Source organism: Fopius arisanus, unplaced genomic scaffold (genome assembly GCF_000806365.1).
Source record: "Fopius arisanus strain USDA-PBARC FA_bdor unplaced genomic scaffold, ASM80636v1 scaffold00016, whole genome shotgun sequence".
Classification (NCBI taxonomy): domain Eukaryota; kingdom Metazoa; phylum Arthropoda; class Insecta; order Hymenoptera; family Braconidae; genus Fopius; species Fopius arisanus.
In genome coordinates, this window is record NW_011887755.1 from 333,318 (window position 1) to 360,166 (window position 26,849).

General features: G+C 39.5%; 5 protein-coding genes across 5 annotated transcripts in view; 1 reads left to right on the forward strand and 4 right to left on the reverse strand.

The window, feature by feature from the left end:
* LOC105263822 (uncharacterized) overlaps positions 1-7,722 on the reverse strand; it is a 10,606-nt gene extending 2,884 nt beyond the window's left edge. The window contains exon 1 of the mRNA XM_011300288.1: positions 7,548-7,722. Within this exon, the coding sequence (XP_011298590.1) occupies positions 7,548-7,722 (175 nt within the window). The remainder of the gene's footprint in view (positions 1-7,547) is intronic.
* A 4,672-nt stretch (positions 7,723-12,394) lies between these two features.
* Positions 12,395-14,526, reverse strand: LOC105263824 (IQ and ubiquitin-like domain-containing protein). Its single transcript, XM_011300290.1, has 5 exons — positions 14,194-14,526; positions 13,877-14,104; positions 13,267-13,811; positions 13,008-13,190; positions 12,395-12,849 (listed from the first exon to the last, which is right to left on the reverse strand). The coding sequence occupies exons 1-5, from the start codon at positions 14,412-14,414 to the stop codon at positions 12,395-12,397; spliced, it is 1,632 nt and encodes a 543-aa protein (XP_011298592.1). The 5' UTR covers positions 14,415-14,526.
* A 48-nt stretch (positions 14,527-14,574) lies between these two features.
* On the reverse strand, positions 14,575-17,814 carry Naa35 (N-alpha-acetyltransferase 35). The gene is made up of 6 exons (XM_011300041.1): positions 17,677-17,814; positions 17,459-17,520; positions 16,780-17,315; positions 15,440-16,714; positions 15,241-15,360; positions 14,575-15,157 (listed from the first exon to the last, which is right to left on the reverse strand). Exons 1-6 carry the CDS (start codon positions 17,733-17,735, stop codon positions 15,017-15,019), a joined length of 2,193 nt encoding a protein of 730 aa, XP_011298343.1. The 5' UTR covers positions 17,736-17,814; the 3' UTR covers positions 14,575-15,016.
* Positions 17,815-17,856: 42 nt separating this feature from the next.
* Positions 17,857-22,584, forward strand: Elp1 (elongator complex protein 1). The gene is made up of 5 exons (XM_011300042.1): positions 17,857-18,492; positions 18,687-19,619; positions 19,689-19,906; positions 20,102-20,502; positions 20,593-22,584. Exons 1-5 carry the CDS (start codon positions 18,037-18,039, stop codon positions 22,551-22,553), a joined length of 3,969 nt encoding a protein of 1,322 aa, XP_011298344.1. The 5' UTR covers positions 17,857-18,036; the 3' UTR covers positions 22,554-22,584.
* A 296-nt stretch (positions 22,585-22,880) lies between these two features.
* Positions 22,881-26,249, reverse strand: CycB (Cyclin B). The gene is made up of 5 exons (XM_011300044.1): positions 26,046-26,249; positions 24,601-25,191; positions 24,280-24,519; positions 24,063-24,181; positions 22,881-23,992 (listed from the first exon to the last, which is right to left on the reverse strand). The coding sequence occupies exons 1-5, from the start codon at positions 26,073-26,075 to the stop codon at positions 23,749-23,751; spliced, it is 1,224 nt and encodes a 407-aa protein (XP_011298346.1). The 5' UTR covers positions 26,076-26,249; the 3' UTR covers positions 22,881-23,748.
* Positions 26,250-26,849: the final 600 nt, after the last annotated feature.

The window sequence follows — 26,849 nt, forward strand, 5'->3', positions numbered from 1 at the left end:
GAAATAAATATCTTGATGAAATATTACGTGAATATTTTAATGAATCACTCACATTTTTATGGCCAAATTCTTAACAGCCTTCTGACTCATTCTGTTGATACTACAAATCGCTATTCCTTGGATAAAATAAAATTTGGAGTATGAATTCAAGATAAACTTGAATAAGAGTTCAATAATAGTTTACCGGGAAAATCGAGCTTATCAGATGGATAATTATCCGAGTCCACAACAGCTACAACCGGTGTACATATATAATGCTGCCATAGGCCGATCATCATAAATACGAGAGTGCAAGTAGTCGTTGCGTGAATAAAAATCCAAAAAAGCCTGGATTAAAATGCAACATTAATCCATAAGTTCACAGCAGAACGATAATAAAAAAATGAGTGTACCTTTCTATCCAAGGCCTGGAGGGTTCACTGACGTATTTATATCCAACTATAGTTGAATTATCAAGGTATTCTTTCCAACAGCTTCCAAAAGCCCAAAATAATCTTTCAACGCGACAAGAGTGTCTCCGTTTCCTAGGCTCTGCCCATCGGTGAGAAGTTCCATATCTCCAGTGTCTTCCAGTTTTTATCCCTGTACTTTCCATGAACTTTACCTCCACGGTGTGCTCTATTCTCTAGCCATCCTGGAAGTAAACAACTGTTCTCACAAAATAACGATTGACCATTCCCTTGAGAATTGAAGGGCAAGGACATTGCACATGCAGAAAATACCTGAAAAAATCATGAACATTTCCCTTCCGCAAATGCTCATTTCCTGGTTTATTCCAGGGCCCACAACATTACTATCTCACGCACGAGATCTCTCGTGTCAACTGCAAAGCGCACTCCACCACTTGTACACCTCATATTACTGGAAAAATATTGTCAAGGCTGACAAAGAAAAAGCATAACAAATGAAAAGATTGTATTTGACATATGAATAGTCGTGAATTGTTCATGGAATTGTGATGACTGTGGGATTTCGGTAGGTGATATTCATCTTGTTATGTTTTTTCTGAATAATAGAAAAGACAAGTAGACGTTCAGGTGCATAGATTCCATCGATTCAATCCAGGAAGCAATAATTCGTTGCTGACATTTAAAATTGCCACAGCTGTTGGTGTCCAGTTTTTTTTTCTCTTTGAAAGAGTAATGGCCATTAACAATTGGACGGAGGAAATGAGCCATGCATTTCAGGGTACTAGTTTTATAGTGTCATAACAAAACGTCATTTGTGTTACTCAGTTTCGACGGGTGTCTACTACTTGCCGACGTAAACTCCTGGGAAATCTGCGATATAACTCACGCTCCATATATACTATATTAGCAATAAAGTTGGAGGATAAACCTATAAAATTGCTTCACATATTTGACATACTGGGACCGATGAATTTTCAACATCCACATGATAACCCAAACTGTCGGACCACGTGTTGCCTTTTTCTTTTGATCCATCTCTCGATTCACATCGACCCACATTGTATTTCGCTCTCATGTCAAATATATCTCGACAAAAATTTCAATTTCATCACGACCATGATTTTTAACAGGTCTCCGTATTTTTGTTCTACTTTAAAACAATAAAAAAAATTTGTAAATCAATCATTGGTGTTACAAGCCTCATTTCGTAGAGACGAGATGTATTCATTTAATTTCTGTCGCATTGCAATTTAAAATCGCATTCCAATGAAATTGCGCGGGTTAACAATATTTCCATTGACACGCGGGGGAGAAAAAATACAAATATACGTAAATTTATCACGCCGCAATATATGGGTAAATGACAAGGGATTCGGTGACATTTATTTAGTTTTACACAGCGACAGCGTTTAACCTGGATTTGGACGCAATGTGCGATTTGAATGCCCGACAAATTTTTATTCAGCGACAACGTTGAATTTATGACTCCGTCGGATGTACTACCAAAATTGCTCTCACCAGGATAAACCGCATAGAATAATAAACCTGAACAATGCAGTGGCTTTGTAACTGGTAAATCGATTTGGCTAGCTCCAGTATAGAAATACAGTTTCATCTTAATTAATTTTCCGAGGCGGTAATGTCGGCTGCGGAAATGTTGGATAATGAGTAACTGATTGGTACACGAGTAAACAAGAGGAAATTATTTTCACACTGGACATACCTGTCCGCCATTGATATCCGACATTTACATCAATTCAGGTGTATTATATTATTTCCGCGAGGGCTAGGGAACCTGTCATGAGTAGATGATGTAGCGAAATTACGAAATTGTTTACGATAGGGTGAAATAAGGGCTGAAATAATCCTCATTCCACCCCTCAAATGAATAAACCTATTTTAGTTGATTCTTTGATGCTTTATTAATAATTATTTCGTGTATCTGAAATGTGAATCAATGATTATTTTTTAGTATGCAGTATTGGTTGATTCGAATGAATATGGAGGATCAATATCGAATTGTTCGAGGACCCTGAGGTCCGGGGATATTTGCATAGTTCGAAATGCCCGTTCCTCAGGAAAAGAAAACAAAGAATTTCGGCAGTTTGGGCCTGGAGGGGCTGCATTAAGCCACATTCCTCAGGAACTCCCCTGCAGAGAAATGAGGTCATTTTCCTACCCTTGGAAAGCCCATGTGCACCTCACACATCGTCGAGAATCCAGCCACTTTCACAATGTGCTGAATTACCCCTCGTCTCCTACTTCCGGTTCACACCAACAAGCAAATTAAAATAAAGCGTTTCAAGAGCGCCCGGCTGTAGAGAGAGAGAGTAAAAAAACACCGGGGATCCAAAGTAGAAATGGTAAGTACGGATCAGCCGCCTTGATTACCGTCCGCTAATTGTTTCCCTCGCCAATTTAATTATGTTAATAGCGTATTCAGCACTCGTTAAACCACAACACAATTTACCGATGAATAAACACTGAGGCAGACAAATAACAATGAAAAATAGACTAAAAATTGAGGAAAAAAAAAGGAACAACTTTTACTCAAGCTATTTTCAGAGCAACAATAATTTGTCTGTTATCAATGTAAAATAGTGAATTACAGAATAATTAGTGGAATTATGTTTTTGTAAAAAAATAATGACTGAAAATATTTCTGAGGTACTTTGGTAAACTTTATCCCCGACGATTTTCAAAACTGCTCTCTGAAGAGCTCTTGAACAGGGAAAAAGATGCTGGGATGAGAACGTAAATGAGCGGGTTGAAAAAAAAAGAGAAAAAGAGGCGCGGTAAATGCAAAAACCTGGGCTGTACTGAAAGCTAAGTTGGTGAGAACACAGAAAAGCATTTCGAGTGATTATAACCCCCTGCCACCAACAACCGAACGCCCCTTGTACTTTTCAACTCTTTTCCTCTGGATGTGAAGACCTCCACCCACTTCTCCCCATTTCCCCTCATTTTTTTACACTCAACTCCCATTTTCCCACCTTCTTTACTTTTTAATCCGCTTCATGAGCACAATGCGTTACCCCGCGATGCAATTTCCATACTCATCGGATTTTTCTCACGTAATCCGGTGAATCATACTGAGCTCGAGGAATTTCAACCGTTGAAATTACGTTTTATCTCAGCTCTTCATTGAACCACTTGAAAGAGAAACCAGATTGGCTGTCTTCGGTAATTATAACATTAATCAATCGAATCGATGGAGAATTGATCTCTCGGATAAAGTGGTTATAAAAATATTTAATAGAATTAATCAGTAATTTGTCGTTAGCGATGCAATCAGGGGAGACATGAATTTTCCATAGCAGTTTTTACAATGAACGATAAAAAGTATTAAAGTTTCCTGGGTGACGAAGTTTCATGTGATTTGATGCGAGGGTTGAAATGGCACATCATTTCACTGAAGGAGCGAGTTGAAGTACTGCGATGGAGAGACGATAGGAAAATGTTATCCATAGAAATGTTGCTATCAGACAAATGCTCGGAGGTTTCTAGTGCCAGAGCCAGTCGTTTTACAGATGGAGTCTATACCCCGTTTATTGTTCTAGAAATGAACTGGCAATTCGGTCTCGAGTTGAACATATCCACACAGTTGATCGAGTTATGCAATCAATCCCACAATTGCGGGCAAATGTAGTGAACAATTCAACGAAATCAGAGATTGAGAGAAAAATAAATCACGGCCTCCGGTTTCCATTCATCAGTAACAACTGAATCAATCGGTGAATCCAGTGATCATTGAGCGATTTCCAATTTGTTGTATCAGTAGTGATTAGTTTTAAATTCCGATCAATTATCCACCTTCGCCATTTGCTATCCAAAAGGCCTGTCTGTGAGGCCTGGCTAACACGGGGTATAATTAGTAATGCCAATTTCGGTGCAAGCCCTAATTGCAGCCCGTACTTGTCAACGAAAATTTATGTCGTCCGACACGCACGTGTATTGACCATCGGTTCTATCTATCCATCTCGCTTGTTGCAACAGGCTACATACACTAGGATGTTCTCCAACTGTCCAGATGACATTACCAAAAAATCAAGGAACAACAGGCGCATTCATAAGAAATATACAAATAAAACATGTTTTTTCATTGTTCAGACCCCAATAAAATCCACCCATTGAATTTACCACAGTCAGCTTTACTCACCACGACATAACTACAAAATAAAAAATATTTTCCAGAACAGCAAAAATATAGTAACTGAAAAACAACAACTGGAGTAGGTTTACGCAGATGGAAGAAGGAATGAGAAAAAAAGGAATGAGGAAATGAATTTGATTCGAGGGAGTCGCCCATATGGGAGTAGAATTTCACAGTGGCTTATCGTAGGGTTTCAGTTGCGTGACAAAATCCAGAATTCGAATATTATGGAAATATAATAGGTCTTTGGTTGATAACTAGAACAAAAAATCAACTCCGTGTTTAATCGCAAGGACCAATTTATTTCACTCGGCTTGATTATTTGAAATTTGCCATTTCGGTGACAGTTTTCCAGGGTTTTAAGCTGTTTCCACTGGACAACAACCGATGTAACTATGCAAATCAGCGAGTGCCATGGATCCTTTGTGCCAACGTGTGAAAATCCTCCGTGCTGTACAATTCTCTTGGATAATGCAATTTCATTTGAGTTTAAATTATCCATGTGCATGTGTGCGTTTTGGTAAATGAGAATTACACTGCGGCGTGTATATTACGGTATTTACTGACGATAGGCCAAAGGGAGAAAGCTGTTGTACAAAGCAGAAAAGACCCAGAGAGGTTGTGTTGGGCCATTTGCATTTAAAGCGATACCGTCTTCACGGACATTGATATATTTCTATCTATATCGCTGTCACCTCCAAGTTTATCTTTTCAAAACTAGATAAATCGTATTATAACGAGTTTTCACAGTCCCTATAACTTTAACATCTCTGGCTATTGGCTTTTATATTGTTTTATCTCTACTTGAAACTCGAGACAAGTTATGAGAGAAAAAGCCAAAAATGTTTTCGTTATTAGATAGAGTACGCTGGATACTCCGAATTTTTTAGGGGTTCAGGGATGTTGTTACGTATTTCATAGTACTAAAGGAATTCTGAATGGTAGAAATAGGGAATAATGAGAAAATAACGAAAGGCGTCGTCAGGATGAAATTTGAGGGAATATAGATAAATAGTCTTGGTAGAATTATGTAATGAACTGACTGTTTTGTATGCTATTTGATAAAGTTGAGGATCAGGACTGTTCCGGGGCTGGAATAGTCCTGAGGATGGCTGAGGGGCTTTAATCACCAGCTATTCTTCATTTTATCCTTTATTATAGTTTTCCGTGAGCGTCTGGTGCTCGTCATGTCGTTCAGTGGCATCTTTATTATTATTCTCGTGGAAGCTTCAGGGTCTGGGGACTAGACCCAACCAACCACTGGGAATTCGTTATGCACCCTCGTACGACGAGTCACGCGGGATAATCGGTTTACAAGGCATCTCCGTCCATTCTCTTTTCAGTAAGCAGCATTTGCGCACCAAAGCTTCCTTGCGAAATCTGAGATATCTTCGTCTCCTCAGTTTCCACCTCTAAAATCCAAAGTTTTGGACTTTTGGATGGTGCACGGTGAATTCAACCAAACTGGAAAATCGCAATTAGGGCATCTTCATTGCGACTAATGCCCAGAGGGAATCTCCGCAAATCCGTTGTACGTGAGTAATTTGCTTCTTCAATGGTAACGTATCTTCTTCATCACTCGATTAACATGCATCTTTTTCGGAAGCTCATTTTCCGACATGTTTCCTTGCTCGGGGTGAATCACCAGCAATGTATGCATTACCTCCATTACCAAAGGGTGAAGACCTTCAAAATGGGGATAATTACACGGACAGAGTGGAATGGCAAATGGTAGAGACAGACTGTCCCATAAATTGTTGTTGCTGTAATTTATTAATTTTTTTTTTTACTCTAGTTGATCCATAAACGGAGTTATTTCACAACGACAAACAGGAAAAGGTGAAGTAGGGGGTGGGAGGGAAAGAGTATGTGCGGCTGGGCTGCTTAAAAAAAATCCTGGCAGCCTGGGCACTGGCCATAAATGACCGCAGCGACGGCATAATGTGGCCACGACGTAATTTATCGCTACGTTACGGATTGTCCCGTGGCGAGTGCGTCAGTATTTATGGCTGCTGCGTGCTGTTGTCTCCCAAACGAGTGCATTACTTTTTTTTCAACATCATTTTGTTAAAAAAAAAAATGTTTTTCATCCCTTTTCAAATCTACCAGAAATGGCAAATAGACTTCTGGCCCCATTCACTTCCCTACTTCCCTATTTCTCTCGTTTTTATTTTCATTGAATTTTCATTTCATTGTTTTATCAAAGCTCAAAGTACCGAACCGAAAATAATCAAACTGTTTTCACAACCGTTTAATGGAGATAAACATACGGGTGAGGGGATTAAAAAGTTTTGGGTAAAGTTAGCAGCGGTTTACCTCTACGGTTCGCAGAATCCCGGTGACTCTAGCAATTAATTCGCAATCAAGCCTTGACCATTCGGATATTCTCGGAAAGACTTTTTCCGGATTCTTCCAACCGGAAATCACAAATTAAGTTGAGTCGGGTATTTAGGGCGTGTTCGGAGTAATACGAGAAATATTTGATTAAATGGACTTGAATTTTCCGCCAGCTGAGGTTGTGAGTTCCAAAAACCGACTATTTCACTACATATACAACCCAAACGCCTCCCCAGTATCGTCTAACAACTTATCTCGTTACAGGGTTTGCTTGAGTCTAGTTTCAACCCCAACTTTCTTAGACTCGATTTGAAGAGACTTTACACCTACATAGCAGTTACGTTGTACTACAATTGGATAGTTTGGGGAATTACTTTTTATTTTCTTCTGGAGTGACGAGACCAATATTTTTCCACTTGTTTTGTTTTTTATCCTTGGATTTTTATTGGTCTGGGCATTGGGGGACCTTAGAGGCCACCGTGCAATCGGATATGTCGGATGGCTGTGGCTTGCCATCTGATTGGTCCACAGTCTACTACCTGCGGCAAATTCGGTGCTCTGACGTGACTGCTCCAATTTCCGGTGGACGGGGGCAAGATATCTTCTCACTTTGAGGAGCTTCTGTTCAGTGGTATCCCTTCACTTACCTATTCTCCACCTTGGTGAACACAGAAATAGCTGCAAGGCTATTTCTACCTTTTGCGTTTGGACAAGAATCCAAAGGTCATACCTTGTGGCAAGGTACTCCAAACGTATCGTTACAATTACGTAAATTAGTTGCTCTTGTACTTCGATCATCTGGACCATCATCTCCACTGCCATTTTTTTTCAAACTCACGAGGTACAATGATTTACTACAACTGATAAATCGTGATATTCAAAAAAAACAATCCAACGTTAGTGTAATTGAAATATTATTTATATTTATTTGGAACGTCATCAGTGATAGAGATTTTAATCTGCCTGGAAAAATGAAATTGATGAATTGAAGACCAATTGTCTTCGCGGGAGATTCGGAATATTTTTGAAATTTCAACTGGAGTCAAACTACCGGATATCAATCTATTGTTTACCGTCTAGTTGACATTGATATTTGGCAGCAGTTGAAAAATACGCGCTCCAAATTGACACTCGTTTGAGAACAGTTTCAATAGCCCGCGAGGCTTTTTGTATCATCACTACAGGACTCTCCATCACTGGACTTTTGATAGAGAATCAAAAGACAATTTAGCCTGTAAATTTCTCAAGACAAATCTCTGCACAAGACTGGTATCGTACAGTTCCCAAGGATTCGTCATGGCTTGATGAATGGCGGCCTCTCTCTTGGTGAGGAGAATCGAATTCCAGGGAGTCCAATCGAGATCTGATTGAAATCGTAGTAAGCGTAATTGAAATAAATCATCAAATTCTGAAATACCAGACTTCCCATGCCAGATGGAATTAACGAGATGATGCAATACACGTGGACCAACTTTAAAAGCAAGACCATTTTTAGAGCCCATTTGTGATTCTGATTTACGGAGGTCCTTCAGCATTTGTTCATAGGGCTCGTACAGGATTGCTGGATCCTTGCTGGGTCTAATGATTGTGCAATTGTCACAAGTGGCTAATGCTTTTTGATTATCCTCAGTGAAAAGTGTGAAAGGCAACAATTTCCCACATCTATGACAATATTTACAATATTTACAATTATTGTAATGTGTACAATCGTCTCGTATTTGATAATAGCAAATGGAATTTATTCTCTCACCTGACGCAATATTTTTTGACATCCTCAGACGTAATCTTCGCCTCCCTCGGCTCACAACAATTCAATATAAATTTGTAGAAGGCCAATTTAACACGCCTCCTCAACTGGTCCATCACTCGAGGATCAAATTTTTTCGCAGAAAAATCCAACTCCTGCATGATGAGATACTGGAGATCCCTAGAACTCTGGCAAGTGTGACCAAGAATGTACTTTTTCAGAGTGGAGAGTATAGAAATGCGGTCACCCTTCTCCTTAGTCAATGCACGGTACATGTCTCTGCACTCTCGTGCTCGTGCAACCCTCAGTGTCTCCACTTCCAGAGTTTTTCCATCTCGGGTTCTCCAGCATAAAGAAGAAGGAAAAGGAAAAAAATACATATATGAAAAAAAGTAGGATGGCGCATCACTTTTTCACGTGCATTCCCTTACTTCCATATTTCGGGTCTCGCCAATATCTCCAGGTAGTCGAGATTACATCGCTCTCGCCTCTCATCGCGCACTTGCATTTTGGCCCGTTCCATTGACCGAAGGAGCTCAATTTCCCGGAGGAGAATCATCGTCTTGGCAGCCATTTTGGAACTATCAAATAGCGTCCGATCGACACGTTCATTCTCCAGAATACGCCAGTGGTCTAGGACATTTTGTAGCATCTCAAAGTCTGAGCGGGTCCTCGGTGCACGATGCTCTACGATTTCGAACTTATTACCCTCGGGTAGGCGAACCACTTCCTCAGGTACTGGTGGATGAGTACGAGTTTGCACAGCAAACCGAGCCAATGACGAAATTTCACTTTTCGTTCGGCAAGCTCTTCAATAAAAGAGAAAAAAACAACAATCTCTTTGATTACCCATGTCCCATTTGAAAAATCCACCTTTACGATTACCTGAAGAACTTTTGTATTTTAATGGCGCACTCCTCCTCCAATCTGCAATCAATCAGCCCCCGGTTGATAAATTTTTTAATGCAATCGTTAAACACCAGGAGAAAATGAAATAGCACCGTGAGAATTTCCTCGTGAGAAATAATTCCTTCGCCTTGAGTCGTAACTCGTCGTTGGTGAGACGAGATCTGGATGCTGAGGATGGTGTCAGTAACTTGTCCCCCGAGTCCGGCCAAAAATACGTCTGGATAGCCGTGTCACGAGATACCGTTGTATACTTGCACGCCGACGTGATAACGACAACGGGCTTCTCATCACAATCGACCTGATACCACAAGCTTGTCTGAGCAGCACGATCATGATACTCCTTCCCCGTAACAACGTTCCTCCATCCACCCACAAATTCTTTATCCACACCATCTTCAATCTCCATTACCGTTATCATATTTTATCATCTGAAAATTACATTTTCCGTTTCAATACCATTTACCAAACTCGCCAATTTATACCACAGACTAGAGGACATGAAATTGAATGGCAGGTCATGTCATAAATCGTCTTACCCTTAAATCAGCTTACCCGTTAAACACTGCGCTGGCCTATTTATCACAAAACCATTAGCTCCACGATCAATGCTCAATCATTCTATTAACAATATCTCAACTGCCCAACACAATTTTCTCTATATTACTAATGAGACAGATATGGTAACGCTCATTAAACCACTATTTCACCAGCGCAACAGCTCAATTGAAAGTTCAACGCCGATAATTCAAGCCGCATGCATCATACATCTAGTCCCTCTAAAATATTATCATCGCCATAGTAGAATATTCCATTGAATAATAACAATCCTCGTAAACCATGATAGATGCTTAATCCCAGCTCATATGCATCAACGAACACTGAAGAATGCAAAAGGTATAGAAAATCTGCTCGCTTTGCCAATGCAGTTGGTAAACCAGATGGAGAAAATCAATATCAATGAATGCCTCTCCAGATATTCGCATTTCCCAAATAACAAACATATCCGCGCATCTCTTCGATTGGAATTATCCAGCAGAAGTCATTTCTGTCAGTCAATAGATGCTTTTTTTAAATTCTTTAACAATAAATTATTACACTCTAGAATGCACTTGAGGTGCAACTCAAAATTTTGATGTTGTGAATGGAATGGAATGGACCCGGTGGATTGAATGCGTCGAGAAATTCCACTTCAATCTCAAACTATGTCTTCCACAGGGAATAACACTTCTATAACACGGAATGGACTATACAAGATTGATTATTCCACCTGGAACAGGTAATTTCTGTAGAAAGTGCGCCTACGAATTTAACATGTCATTCCCACATGCAACTTTATTCAAAAAGAAAAATTACTTTTTCGTTTGTTTTTATAATTACGTAATTGAGGGGTTAATTATTCATCCACTGTACAATCCATTATTCATTAGTATTTTGATACTTTTTTTCTCATAAATAAGTGACTAAAACACTGAATTAAATTACGGGCTTATTATGCAAACCAACGTCAAGCACGTACATCCACTATTCTGGTATACATTACACGTTATTGATTCGACACGTTTCAATTCATCATGAATATTTCATTGCACCGATTCAAACAAAAATACATTCTCAATGGATATTTTTTCTATATCGATACAAATGGATCGGAGAATATCTCTAAATGGGGATCGAGGGTGTGACATTGATGTGGAAAATGATTTTAAACTCTAAGACATACTGTGCACGTGTCCCAGTTTCCATCCTCTTTAATTATAATTAATTATTAAAATTGTCAAATGAGAGGTGAATCATGCACTCAATGGGAGTATGTAGATAGTCTGTAGATATCTGTTAATCACAGGCAAAAATGGAAAGACTCTCGTCATAAAATCCCATTCATTCGGCAAAAGAGGGAGCGAAAAAATTCACACACTGGAGAATTGCCTCATGCGTTACTGATTTACATTCACGCGAGGAGTACATCTACGATATAACGTCAGTTGAATTCAAGAGAGGAAAAGTCCATAGCTCCGTATAATTATGAGGGTGGTTTATTTGAGAAACTCCCGAGTGAAAAGCATCAAGTGCATAAGAGAGAACTTATAACAGGCACTATGCGGAATAACTTTTACTCTCCACAATTCGTGCATTACTAGAGTTGGAAATGTTGGAACTCACGTGAAGATTTTATGTAGAAGGAGACTGAGTTAATAGATAAGTCAAGGTACGTCTCTCACTACCTTCTGGGAAACTGGAATATCATTGTCCTATTCCCTTTAATAAATCGTTATTTTGGTGGAGTTTCTTCATGAATGGCTGTCACATGAAAGACTTTCTGCTCTAGCATATACTTGTGTTGCACCATTGGTCAAATGTATTGCGCCGATTTCACCGGTTTTTTCCCCTTTTTTTCTACATTCGTGGCTGGAATGGTACTTTTTCTTTTGAATTTTTTTAAATTGACTCAGTGTGCGTAATAAAATGAGACTTTTACTTCAGAGAATTTAGTTGCACCGTTCAATCACTGTAATTACTCAATACACAAGGCTAACAAAAGTCTGAAGGGGAGTGACTCAATCTGATTTCTGGAGAAAGGGAATTGTCTCAAGAACGTAGCTGAAGGGGAGATGGATTTTATGGGGTTGCCAGTAGTAACTACACCGTTTGGTCGATCGTTTTATGCATGAAAGCTCTCTTCGAACCAGAACATTTGATCCTCATGAGGCGTTCGGAATATACGTAAGAAAAGCGGATTTGTCTGACATAAAGTGCACCTTAGAGTCGAAAGGGATTTGAGAGAGTTTCATATAGTCAGTCATATCCCCATCCCTCTTATATTTTTCATTTTCCGAGTTATCAGAATATGATCGAATCCTGGATATTTCGAAAGCGCTCAGACATGCGAAATTGTTGCTCAAATTTAGTCAGGTCTTCAAAATGAGTTTTTGCTATTTCGTGGGCTAGATTGACACGATCGAGAAGAATTTTCGAATAGACAGTTGACAAATTATCGATGAAATAATGCGCCTCGCTCTCCTCCTCCGTCAGTAGAATGCAATTCCAAGGTGCCCACTCTTTGTGAACATTAAAACGAACTAGTCGTAGTCGAAATATGTCGTCGACCTCACTGACTATCGATCGACCATGCCAGATGTTGCACACGAGGTGATAAATTCCTGGCTCTTGAATAACGTAAAGAAGCATTGAGAAGCAATTTCTACGATGCTCATCCGCCCGAATGCCATTCAAAAGATATGTGTATGGATCATAGTCGACTTTTTCAACACTATGCTGTCGAAGCCAGTGGCAACCTGCGGATATAAAAGCGGCTCCATAATTTTTAAAATATTCAATGTCTAGCCTTCAATGGCCCCGAGTGTTGAAAAAATTTGCCGTTTATAGGGATTTATGACTTCTATTGTTACTGAAGAGTTTGTTCTGGAGATGGAAATAAGAAAATATAACGTACCAACGCAGCAAGATAATTTTTTCATTCTGACATGAGCCATAAAACGAGTACAGGGGAGTAATCTCATGCAACTTCGGCAGAGAATTTTTTCAGCTACTTTTGGCTCTGAGAGCTCCAAGTCCCTCAGTTGCTCATCGTCGACACAGCAGAAGTGACAATTCCGGATGAAGCATAGAAAAGATACTGGGAGAAGGAAAATAAAAAAACAGTAATCGCATACGAAGGGCGGAATGAAAAACATTTTAGTGTAGATATTTACGGGAAATTCGTTTTTTGAGATTGTCAAGGAGGAGCTCCTTGATATTTCGCGATGCCAATGAAATCTCCTGCTTGATCAGATCTCTCAGAGAACGAGAGGCTGCACATTTGTGCGATTCCAGTGAGCAATTCAATGAAATCAAGATTTCCATTCTTTCTTCCAGAGTAATATCACTCCTGCATAAATTATCATAAAAAAATTTATATTCCCGTGCCTTTTGCGTCCTGAGTGTGATCATCTCTATCGGCTTTCCTTTGTATCCGGTCCATTTAACCGGCTTGCAGTGGAAGTTGAGAAAGTTACACAACTTCTCTTCCCGATGCCTTTCAAGAATTGACTTTCTTTGCTTCTCAACAGACTTCAGCATCTCCACAGTTCTCTCCAGTACTCGCGAGTGCTCAGCTTTTAGAGAGGCTTGGAAATAGTTTATTTTTATAAAATTCAGCTGTGAATTTTTCCACCCCTCGATAAGACTGTAGATTTTATCAAAGTCTGAACGATTTTTTGGGTAAAGTTGACGGAGAATTTCAATCCGATGTCTTTTTCTATTCACCAAATCAGTCAAAACGTTTTACTCCAGTTGATGAGTTTAGTTCGCGAGGTAATGTACCTGTGAAGTTCATCCTTTTCTTCCTCAAATTTTTTGCAGTTACCCACTATTCTTCGATATTCCTCGGTACATTCTTTGATATTCTTCAACATCTTCCAGCCTCGATAACACTTTTGGATGATTCTAGCTTTTCCATCGTAATCGATTCTCCGCATCATGTTCTCGTAGCTTTCGTACGGTCTCGCTACGATATATCTGTCGTGCAGACAGGGTACGTAGCAGTCTGGCCTGAATAAATATAATTGCAACGTAACCGAGGCATTTGATACCGAGATATTTGCTCAGGGGCATGAGATATGAAACAAGATAATCATCACCTCCACATCTGCGTTGATACATCCGTGTTTGACTGGGCTGTCGCATACCTAGTGTCAATACACTGCACACTACGACTACGAAGACTTTCAAAATTGCTTCTGCTTGGTGGACCCGTTTGACAAGCTGCATTCAAATAGATCACTCCAGTGATTCGGTGTCTCCAGCCACCCAAGTAAGGCTTTGCCATTCTTCGATCACTCACTTTCACAGTCAGAGACATTTTTCTCAAGGATTGATACGGATTAATGCCTTATCGAGGCAAAGGTTATATGACGAACGAAGAATATCATTACGTCACTCGTTATTCTTTTAGTTTTGTAATTGGAAAAATAATTGAACAACTCTCGGGCGTAGGAGGGGGGGATTTGAAGGATCATAAAACTAAAAGGCAATATTGCTCGTTGACAATTTCGATTTATTTCTTCTTCACTCGAGAGAGTTGAAGGCAGTTTCTGAATATGTTTATAATTTCATCTGTAGTATCGATTTACATTATTTATATGATTCTATATTTCTATTTCACATTAGAGTTTAATTTTCTTTTCTTTTCTTTTTTTGGATTTAGCGTTGCATCTTTTGGTTCGCGCTCAACACGACTCGCTAAGTTTTTAAAAAATTATGAAATCGAAGAATTGATTTTTACACAGAACAAATGTGGTAATGGACTGAGATGCTAGTGAGCCAATCTCTCTCGCGTACTCGCTCGCAATCATTTCATTCACAATTCATAAAAAATAAATTACTAGATTTGATTTCAATGTAATATACCATAACTACTGAAGCTAAAATGAATGGGGAGTCAGTGGGTCACCTGAACTAATTTCATACAAGTTTAATTATTGGAAAATGTTGATGACATGAAAAATCGAAGACTGGGGGCTCTTTTGAGTCTCTCTTGTGACCATCAGCCAGCAGTTTCACAACGATAAAATTCGTTTTAGTTACTTTTAGAAGATCGACAATCTGCGCATGAAACAGAAAATATTCATTAATATTTGAGGGAATTGAAGGTTTTGCAAATTGCGAACAATAATAGTATTAATTACCTCATTAGCTGTGGTGGGATTCCTGTCTTGACATAGAGTTTGTGCACAGTCCAGCATGTTTTTAGCACGATGGAAGTGTCTGCATGCAGAGGAATATTGCATTTCACTAGTAACAGCCTCCTATTGAACAAGAAAAAAAAAGTAAAATCAATAGAGTAACTCTAGTGGTTAGAAGAAGTGTAATAATGATAAAACCTACGTTTTTCCTATCGACATGAGAGTCAGTGAGCTCCAGGAACTTTTGATAGCCAGCAGCTGGAGGAATGAGTAACGAGGAAAAAGGCAACAGCCTGTGCTCATACCTAACCCTCTCCGAGTCAAATTGTGTCTCTGGAAAGGGAATCTTTCCATCCATTCTGAATCCCACTAGAGCCTTAAAATATCCCCCACAAAGATTCTGCAACACCTGATACATCAGTATTTCCAAACTGTAAGGCCTTGGTGGCAGTTTTTTCTTTTTGCTCTTAGCACTCTTCTTGCCACCCCTCCCTTTGTGCATCTCACTATGAATGTCTTGCTCCATGAGGAATGAATCGGCTCGAGTCAATGCAGACACTAGCCAACCATAGAGAAACTGATAAAGGTACCAGTAAATATAATGATACTCATGAACCGAGTATAATTCCAATTCAAATCCGCTCAGCAGATACATCACCATAACTCTCAGGGTATGATAAAAAATCCATGTACCAAAGCATGCTAAATGAGAGCGTGAAGAGTCATTTTTCAGGGATAATGTATTCAAGTGTCGATCAACACGATCTGCCTCGTCATGGAGAGTTGCAAAATCCTCGAGCAAATGTGCCAGCTTATCCCTCTGTCTCGCCCTATTGTGCCCACTCAGTTGCAATAAACTGCCGAATAACGAGGTGCAGTGATAGAAAAATAACTCAACACATTCTCTAGCTTGGTGATTCTGCAGGAGAGTACTTCTAGCTAACAGAGCTGGTGGAGCTGAGAAATTTCTTGCAGCGTCCTTCAGAAAATCCATGAATGTATTAACCCCGAAAACTCTGTTTCCACCGGGTAAATATACAATTTGCAGCATTGATCTGGACAGAATACACGGACTCGTTCTGGAAAATTCTAGGAAAAAATCCAGAGAACTGTGGAAGCCATTGCAACTTGTTATCTTCGTTACTGTCTTCAATCTATTCAATAATTCGTCTATGTACTCCAAAGCCTCTATTCTCGGTTTTATCTTCGTGTAACGAGGAAATGTGGGGGGAAGCAGTCTCTGATTGACCATGGGGTCGAAACCCATCATTGTGGGGTGATTCGACATCTCATCGAATTTCTCACCTCTATTTACTGTCCTTAACATCACTTGAATCATCTCTGAGCAATTGGATAGGAGGCGTTGACATTCGATGAGATTTTGCGCGAGATTTTCCTTCTTTCCCATCAGTGACAGTGTCTGGTAGAACATTTTTGTGAATCTAATTCGGGCGTACAAGGCGAGGCCATCGTTATACTGTAAACCAATTGAATCATTAAAATAAAAATTCAGAAATAAAAAGAAACAAATTGCTTCATTACCTCTCTTTCAGTCTCTTCATTGACAGGCTTTATTCTACTTTTTCTATGGAGCTCCTCTTCAACCTCTTTCAGCATTGATACTGTTTTTTGCTCAGTAATGTCCTGCTGGAGCTTATACCCGTAAGTAACACTCTGGAAATCTTCCTCCTCGAAAACCATAGCTCTATTGATGGCATCTTTAATAACTTCTATAATTTTATAAACAGCATAACAGAATGTCTTCAGTGGTTTATCAACAATTTGTCCTGGTTGATGCAAGTAGAGATTAGTGAAGACAGTTTGGGCCAGACTGTGACCCTCCAGCCACGACACAATGCAAGCGTAAGTTGAATCAATGATACCAATGACTTCTGATGGAGTCAAATTATCAAGACGAATTGATCCAGACTCAACAGCCTGTTCAAACGTATAGGGCTTATTACTCCCACGATTGCACAGCATTCCAGCGTCCATTTTTGGATCCATCATCTCGATCGCAGACATTGCCTCGAAGAGGCCGAATAACTCATCATGAAGAAGCTCTCCAAGCTCAAGATCTAGGAAATAAAAAATAACATCGAATCATGAGCTTTACATAATGAAAACAATAACTGAATGACTTTGTAAAAATTGTCCCATTGTCCTTCAGCCACTGAATTCAAACACTTATAACTTGCAATTAATATGGTGCCCTACTGACCTGTTATGGCATCGAAGAATTCCTGAGTAATATCCACCCAATTGTATGTAACTTGTTCGAACCTAAAGTAATGAAATACACGATAATGACAGAACCAAAAAGGTTAATTCTCGATTGCACCCACAAGTTTCAGTAAAACGTACGGATAAAATACAGAAATAAGAGTTGTGATATTTTAGAAAGAAATAGTGTGAAATAAAAATTATTCACAGACTTACTGAGGTTCTTTGTCATCGCTCATATCAACTGAAATTTGCTCGTTTTCCGAGGCCGCCATTGTTTGGACTAGACTGATCAAAAGGAACTAAAGACTGCAGGTATTGGAGATGTATGTGAAAGTGATCACAACTCCCCTCTGACAGCTAGTGGACAAAAATTCACGTCTCTCCCGTCGATTTGACTAATTCCGTCGATAAGTCGAACTCCTTAGGCACCGACTGAAGTTTTTTGAAGTAACCACGTGTTTATAACCTATTGTAGGAATGTTTTGAATCACAAAACACTTGTCACTTCCGTTTTCCATTAAAAAATTCATGAAAAATTCATTATTTTAATTATTGCATTAAAAAAATTGAGAAATGAGGAATCTGGCTGTTCTGTATCACAGCATCAGAGGGTTGAGGGAGGCAGAGGCAGGATGTCCAGAGCTCCAGGAAGCACTCGATAAACAATTCGTCTGCAACAATGATCCTGACAGTGACACTCTCTTTATTTTGGAGGGAAATCGCCTCTTTTTTATTAGTTGCAAAGAGGACATTGAAATTGCCATTGAAAAGGGCATTGATATTCCAAGTGCATCAAGGACACCGGTTGGAGTGGAGCACTGGAGTGACAATGGACTGCTGTACTGTGCCTATTCATCTGGAGAATTGGTCAAAGTCATACCAAAGTGGCCGTTCAATCAGGAAATCGTTGCGAATATCGAAGAGGGAATAAAATGCATTAAATTGAGTCCCGACCAGGAAATACTCGTCTTGATTACTGGGATTGACAATGTCATTACTATGATGTCCAATCTCCAAGTGTTATCCAAGGTGAAACAGTCTGAAAAACCGCAAAAATAGATTTTAATCTAGTTTAAATTGCTTGCATGTTTATTCTGGGCTTTTTGATTGAAGGAGCTAAATGAATATTTTAGAGTATAAATAAAGGTGACAATTTATGGCATTGCCAGTGCAATGTTTTCTATTTCAGCAAATTTTTTAATATGCAATTTAATATGCACTAGGTAAATTTGCACACTGACCAATTCGGAGAGAGACAATTCATAACAGCTGGATGGGGTGCTAAAGAGACACAATTCCACGGTACCGAGGGTAAAGCAGCAGCAAAAGCAAAACCAGTGATAATAGGTAAAACTGAGAATGATACTGGTACGTGCTCAGTAACATGGCGAGGTGATGGCACCCTATTTGCCGTCACATTTCTGAATAAATCGGACGATGCTAGGCACTTCAAAGTCTTCAACCGTGAGGGCGTCCTCCAGTGGACGAGTGAGTTGACGAGTGGCTTGGAAGAGAACCTTTCCTGGAAGCCATCTGGCAATCTGCTCGCCTCCACCCAAAGACTCCCGAACAAGCACGTCACAGCACTCTTCGAGAAAAATGGACTGAAGCACCGAGAGTTCTCTCTTCCATTTCTACCAAATGAAACCCATGTGAAAAAGATCATCTGGTCACCAGATTCAGAGATTTTAACCATCTGGTGTCAGAAGTACCATCAGAAGGAGACATTCCTCCAGCTGTGGACAGAGAATAATTACCACTGGTACCTGAAACAAACAATTCCCTTTAAAGAGGAGAACCCTCTGGTATTTTTTACCTGGAGCACAATTCCCCGTGCTAAGAAACGTCTGATCATCCTGACCAGGGACAACTTTATGATTTACGCATTCAGATGGTCAATCGATCGCACTCGTGGACAATCTGACGACGATAAAGCTGTCGTGGGTGTTGTTGACGGTGACAGAGTTCTCCTGACTGCCTTCAAAGTGGGCATCATGCCACCCCCCATGTCACATCACTCAGTGCAAATTAATGGAACATCCAATGGTTTCTTCTTCGCACCACTTTGTCTCAAAGATACTCACCACTGGCTTGATTCCAATTGCTTATTCGTAAATGTGAAGAATAATCAATTGGCACTGTATCTCCATCAAGATGTTAGTATTGCATTTTATTTGCTCATAATCATGATTCCATGCCAATTTTCTCATCCTCATAATTTTTAGGAAGGGCCCCTAAGCTATAAACATTTTAAGACCTTTGACTTGGAGTGGAAAGTCCCAAAGGTGGTGGACGAGAGACTGGGGTACACAATGCATCATTTCGTATGGATGAGAAACGATTTGATATTATGCTCTGCATCTGTTGAAGGGCGAAGTTATCTTTGCGTTGTGGAGGTGGAGAATCTAAACGTAGAGAGAGAAACTGGAAGACTTGTTGTCAGGTAACCCAAAATCATCTATTTTGAGTTTTCAGAACCGCAGTAAATTCGTCAATAATTTGGTGACTCGATAAATGCCCTCGTATCTCTCGAGACATCTATGCACTTTCTTATTCGACTCGATTAATCGAAATAAAATTTGCACTGCAAGTGTCTTCTTAATTGAGTCTGTTGAACGGCTCGTTTGTTTGTCAACAGTGAAGCCTTGATGATGGACGGTTCTATACATCATATTGCCCCGACCACCGATCTAAACCAAGCGTATCTGATCGTGGATAGTAGTGTGTTGCAATACACCCACGGAGAGGGTCTCACACCAACTGAAATATTTTTACCAGAACCGTGTGATCACGTCGAGGTCGTTAGGATCGGCATGCGACAAGTGCTCGTCACACTTGGTAGCAGAAACCGTCTCTTCCTCGACGGCGCAGAAGTTGCTAATAACATTACTAGTATTTGCATTCATTCGGAATTTCTTCTGCTAACAACTCTGCAGCACGCACTGGTAACGGTCAAGATGGATGAGCTTGGTTTTTCCAAATTTTCCACATCGACGCTATCAATTAAATCATGGGGGACTGATTTTGATGAGAACACAGGTAATTTAAATATTCATCATTTAATATTGACAGTGAAAGTGGATTTCTCTTGAAAAATAATTGATTTCATCTCAACATTGTATTTTCAAGGATTGAGCATAAGAAGAATGGAACGAGGTGGAAGTCTAGTGAATGCTTTACGTAAGGATGATAAAGCCATTCTCCAGATGCCCAGAGGTAATCTTGAGACTATTCAGCCACGTTCCATGTCTCTCCACATAATCAAAACCCATCTGGTCTCCCTCAACTACTTCACAGTCTTCGATATAATGAGAAAACAGCGAATTAATTTGAACTTGATCCACGACCACAACCCTCGAGTGTTTATGTCGACCGCTGAGAAGTTCATTGATGACATAAAAAATCCCTGCTGGTTGAATTACTTTATCTCCGAATTGGTCGAGGAGGATGTTACTGATACCATTTACAGAAGCTGCTACACGAAAGAGGAAAATGCAGTGAGAAGGGATGAATTTGAAAAGCCTGACGGTCGCAAGGTCGAGCGAATCTATCAGCATCTTCGACAGATCATGGAGAAGAAAGCAGATAAACGAAATCTAGTGCAGCCAATTCTTACGTGCCTAGTTAAAAACAAGCAAGTATCTGGATTAGAGGCAGCTCTCCAGAAAATTAAAGAGTTCAAATCAAAAGAGGGAACGAAAGAAGGTCGTCAACAATCAGCAGACGAGGCTCTAAAGTACCTTCTGTATCTCGTTGATGTCAATGTTCTCTACGACATAGCCCTGGGAATGTACGACCTTGATCTTGCTAAATTCGTGGCGTCAAAGTCCCAGAAGGATCCCAAGGAATACATACCATACCTCAACAATCTGGCTCAACTTGAGGAGCATTACCGTAAATTCAAGATTAATAAAGATCTCAAGAGATACGAAGCAGCCCTGGAGCATATAGCCTATCGCCTGGATAAATTCGACGAATGTATTGATCTCATAGTTAATCACACACTTTTCGTAAAAGCTGTTAAAATATTCCCGAGGGAAACTTACGAGTACAGGAAAGTCACGGGGATAGCCGGTGAATACTTCTTGAGAAATAAAAAATATCGTGAAGCTGCAGTGATGTACCATCGCAGTGGGAATCTGGAGCGGGCCTTTGAGTGTTATAAAATATCGGGTAGTTGGCAGGATGCCATTATAGCCTCTACTGAGATGGATTTGAATCCTGGGGAAATGAATAAATTGTATAAAATTCTTGTGCGTCAGATGGTTGAGGACCGACGATTTTGTGATGCTGCAGAAATATCATTGGCGTATCTCAAATCTGAGGAAGATGCTGTGTCCCTGATGTGTCAGGGTAAAGAATGGAGAGAGGCATCAAGAATAGCGCATACCTATGGCAGATTGGATTTAATCGAGACGGAGGTGAAGCCTGGGGTGGAGGAGCACGCTGCATGGCTACTGTCCAAAATATCGGAGAATAGGGGAGAGTTTTTAAAGTATAAGAAGAGACTGCTCATTGTGAGGAGCGAAATAGCTAAGAGGGAGGCCGAAGAGGCCCTCGCTGAAGAAGATGATGGTGCGGGTGGAGAGGTCAGTGATCTATTGAGCGAGACCAGCAGTCTTGCGGGATCCAACACCAGCCTCAGCTCTGGGAGCTCGAGGAGCTCCGGAAGGAGTTACAGATCGAGTAAAAATAGGAGAAAGCAAGAGAAAAAAGTACTCAGCATAAAAGAGGGGAGTGTTTATGAAGATCTGGCACTTGTTCGCGCACTACACACTATTATTTCTACTGCCTATTCTCAGAGAAAAGAAGTTGTAAATGTCAATCGAGCTTTACTCAGTTTGTATCTCGACGAGACAGCTGAAAAATTGCAGAATGCACTCATTGATATGATTGAAATTATCGAGAAGAATATCGACGAGATCTGGCTGAGACGAGAGAGTGAAGAAGAAGAGAATCGAGTGAATGGACACAGGAAGATGAACCCCCGGAAACTACTTGAATCCAAATTCACGTATGCACCTGAAGTGTCTTCGGTCAATTGGAAACTAGACATATTTTCAACAATTAAACGTACACCCAAATTGTAGATACAAATTATTATGGCTAATAAATGCACTTTTTTAGACTTACATAGTGATTTTTTTTTAATCCAAAAACTCTTCGCATATCCTCGCACTTTTTTATTTACATGTAAAGTATGGTTTGAATATTTAATTTATCCGCTAAGATGTTTTTTTCTCCGTGTGGCATTTATATTAACTCTCGGAATTTTTTTTTATCGGCCGGCGCTAGAACAGTTTTTACTTTCGTTTCTTGGTGATATATTACAATAGTTTTCTCTTCCAAGTTTTTGCCGAAAGTTTGAACTTATATTAATATTCCTTTTTTTTTTAATTAACAAGAATTGTCTAAAGTGCAGTTTACAAAAGTGTGATTGTATTTACAAATGCATTTCCTTGCTGGTATCTCAGACATCGTGCCAATTTTATTAGTTTCTTATGCCTATAATTATTCAATCAATAAAACGCTTAAATATAAGAGATATATTATAAAATGATCATGCAGTATTCGCGTCTGATTTAATTCAATAGCCGAGTAATTATCTTACACCGGTGGAGTTACTAATTGAAGTGTCAAAAGTTGGATACAAAAATATTAGAGAGGCACTTTAATGCATCTGCAGTGTTTAGAGTCATCGACAAGAAAGAATTGTTCACCGTAATGTCAGTTCTGGGTTGAATATCGTGTATCAAAGACGAAAACAGACAAGTATTGACACTAAGTCCTATAAAAAAAAAACAGTGGCAGTGTATAGTGTTATATGTATTCTGAAATAGGGGATCATTAAAATATAATGTATATCTCTAAAAAATGGATGCTATATACTTGAATTTGCCGAGGCACTAAAATGACAATAATAAAAAATCATTTGACTGTCGAAAATGTCTTTCTACAATTTTTCGAATCAACAGATTGTCTGCATTCTTATCCTTAAGTAATCTTTATCGTATGAAAAATAGCATCCAATAGAACAAGAAAAGTTTCACTAGCAAATTGTTTGTCAAATGTCGTTCATATAAAAAAAAAGATCTTTTTAATTTATCAAACAGCCTTTCATAGCTCTGGTCTCGGAATAAAGAGTTGCTAGTCGGCGAAGGCTAGCGATAGACATTGAACAAACAGAATACTTCCAACCTCAATAGCCTAGATAAAATGTTTTATCATTTTCAAGTTGAAAAGCAAATTTCCCCTATATTACAGACATTTGAAGTCACTCCAAGCTCATTGAGAATAAGCGAGGAGTTGGAGGTTGGGGGATTTGAGCTCTGGACGTAGACTGATTTTCATGTGCTTATTGCTGAAGTACTTCTTCCTCACAGCCTGATATTTGCTTTTATCTGCATTAACTATGATCGTTGCAACTGAACGAACAACTGGCAATACATTCTCCTTTGTGTACGTACTGTAGTAGGCCAAAGTACTGCTCCAGATGACTTTGTCACTCTCATCGTCATTTCCAATGACACTAAATAAAAGTAAATGATAACGATAATTATTCACTTTTCTTATGCTACTAAAAAAATAATAACACTCACAAGAAAGCAAGATACAGCGCAGCTGCTGCAATGAGACTTGGCGGATAATGGCACATCTCGTAATGCACCAGGCTTTGCTCTAAGAAGTACTTGGCCATTGTATGGTGGACTGGAAGGGCCTAAATTGGAAAATAATAGACAATGGAGATATTATCAAGATATTATCAAGATGGATCAATTGATAACCGAATTTTGGAATAAACTATTGTATATTTACACGTCCAGCTTTGCTGTATCGTCTCAAAAAATGCAGAGGTAGTGGTCGTCCAAAGGAATAATCCAGTGTTTTGACAATCAACATTTCCATTTGTAATATTTCAGTCTTTGTGTAGGCATTATCCGTAATGTATACAAAGTCAGCGATGTCAGGGGCGAACATTTCTTCGTATTTGCACGATATAAACATTGCAGCTACTCCCACGAGCTGGAGCCGTCTTCGATTGATTGACTTGAAAGACTGGAAGAGAATTATTTGAAATTATTTGAATAAAAAAGAAAGTAAAATAGTGGTACAATAAGAGAAAGAGATCGTTCTCACTTGTAAAAATCTGTCGATCACAGCAACAGTGAGATATAGCGTTTCCTGAAGTAAATGGAATTGCTGATGTACCTCAACGAGCCAATCAATAAGAACACTTCGCATTTTCGGTGTGACCTCTTGCCCAGCCAAATATCCCGCCTGTACCGGGAAATTCCTCTCGAGTTCCATCAAATACTTATAAATATCATTACTATAGGCAGTGACTAGAATTGGATTTCCCTTGTCTGCCTCGTCAATGTCCTCGATGTGCAAGAGATCAGCTGAGAATGCATCAATTTTCATCTTGGGTATTTCATCGTGCAATGATAATTTTTGCTCGAGCTGTTTCACCTCAATTGGCGTTTCAATCTCTTTTTTAAGCACTGGCTTGACAACTTGTGCTGGTGGTTTCTCAACTAGTTTATCATTTTTCATACTTGGCCCTTGCTTGACCACTGGCTTCTTCTGTGCCTTAGGCAGCAGATTCGATGTACCACGAACAGTGTTAACTCTGTTACCAATTTCTCCGAGGGCGGCACGCCTCGTTTGTCCCGAGACTGCATTTATCGCAGATTTAACGTTCTTTGTGTTCTCTTGGTTCACAGTGTTCTGGAATTATTTTACCCGCCAATTAATTCTATATCTCCCAACATATTTGAGAGTTTTTTTTTATTTAAAAAATTAAGAAGATTTTTTCTCGCATTCCCCCAGTCTCTGAGGCGTTTATATAGTCTACGAGGTGAAGACACGTGGAATCAACGATTGGTCAATGAAAAAAAAATTGTTCTGCAGAAAAGTCACTTTCTTCTCACAAAAGTCGTAGATCAGCCCCCGGACGGGGTAAGGGGGTGAAAAATAATGTTTTTAAAAACATTTTTGACCCCTTCAGGCGCTTTAAGATTATCTACCAATTTGGATTTTATTTTTCACCTTTAGTAAAGTTTTCCCTTGGAATATTTTCTTATTTATACTCAAGGGACTCACGCAGAATCAATAAGATCGAGGTAAACATGAGGGGAAATAAATAAATGATAAACAGAGGACGTCCTTCAGCTTCAGGTAGAAAATCCCCCAGCATTGTCGGGAAATTTAGCTCTTCGAGAGAGAAGAGAGCATTTTCTCTTTTTTCGAAAAAGAATAAAATCGCTGGTGACGCTCCCCCAAGCGATACGTTTCCCTTCCAGGAATGAAAAAACCGATAGAAAACGAAAAACTCGAAATCTCATAAATTCACTTGGATTGTCGTCAAATTATTTTCAATGATGATGAATAAAAAAAAATAAATGAAACATCCAATTACAGATGGGATTTATTGTATTGGATAGGATGGGCTTTAAAGAAGCCAGGGCATTTAAACGCCTTGACGGTTACACCATCCCCACATTCGCCTCCCCAGCAACCGTTTTTTTTTTCGTTTCACGACAACCGCCGAATTTTTCTAAAAAAATGATTATCCAACTCACCGTAAACGCCGTCCTATTCCTCAACGCCATCGTCAATTGTTTGTTTTCTCCAATTTATTTATCACAAATCACTGAGCAATCAGAATATCTGACAACGTTTTTTTGTCGACCGAAGTCAGAATCTCTCTTCCAGCGAATGCTCGGTTTCCCCAACAGGACAGCGTTGTCGATCTCAGTAACGACTTCGTCTATTTGAATTTGTTTGGTCCTTACAAAAGCAGTTGACTGCTCATTGGACAACTACCGGATGTTTTTTCCGCCATCTATACACCAACTGCAACTTCAAAGGCGGGATGAATTCTAACAGATGATTGGTTGGTATTTGGCGGGCGATTTGATTTCCTGTGAAATGTTTACCGCCCAATTATTCACGTAAATCAGGAAATACTGTTAATAATAAATTGCTCAGTGAATTAATTAGGATGTGCAGAAAAAAAATTAGGATCGCAATAAGATTTTTTGTTTCGGAGGAGAAAATGAAAACGGAAGTCAGGGGCAAAGAGGATTGACTAAAGTAGAGGCTCAGTTCTGGGGGTTTGAGTGACCCCAGCGGCATCGTAGTATTGCACCCCAAGAGAGGGAGGGCGCAACACGCAATGCTGGGGTGTTTTTTTTTTATTAACCAAGTTTTTATTGCAATGCTCGGGTGTCCATCAAGCCGACGGGGTGAATTTCATTTTCTGCTGTACGAATACTTTTTGTTTTTCATTTGTTTAACTGAAATTTAGCCGACTGTAGCACGTACGGAAGGGGGAAACCACATCTTGTGGAATTTCAATGGAAAAAATTATTCAATATGTTGAA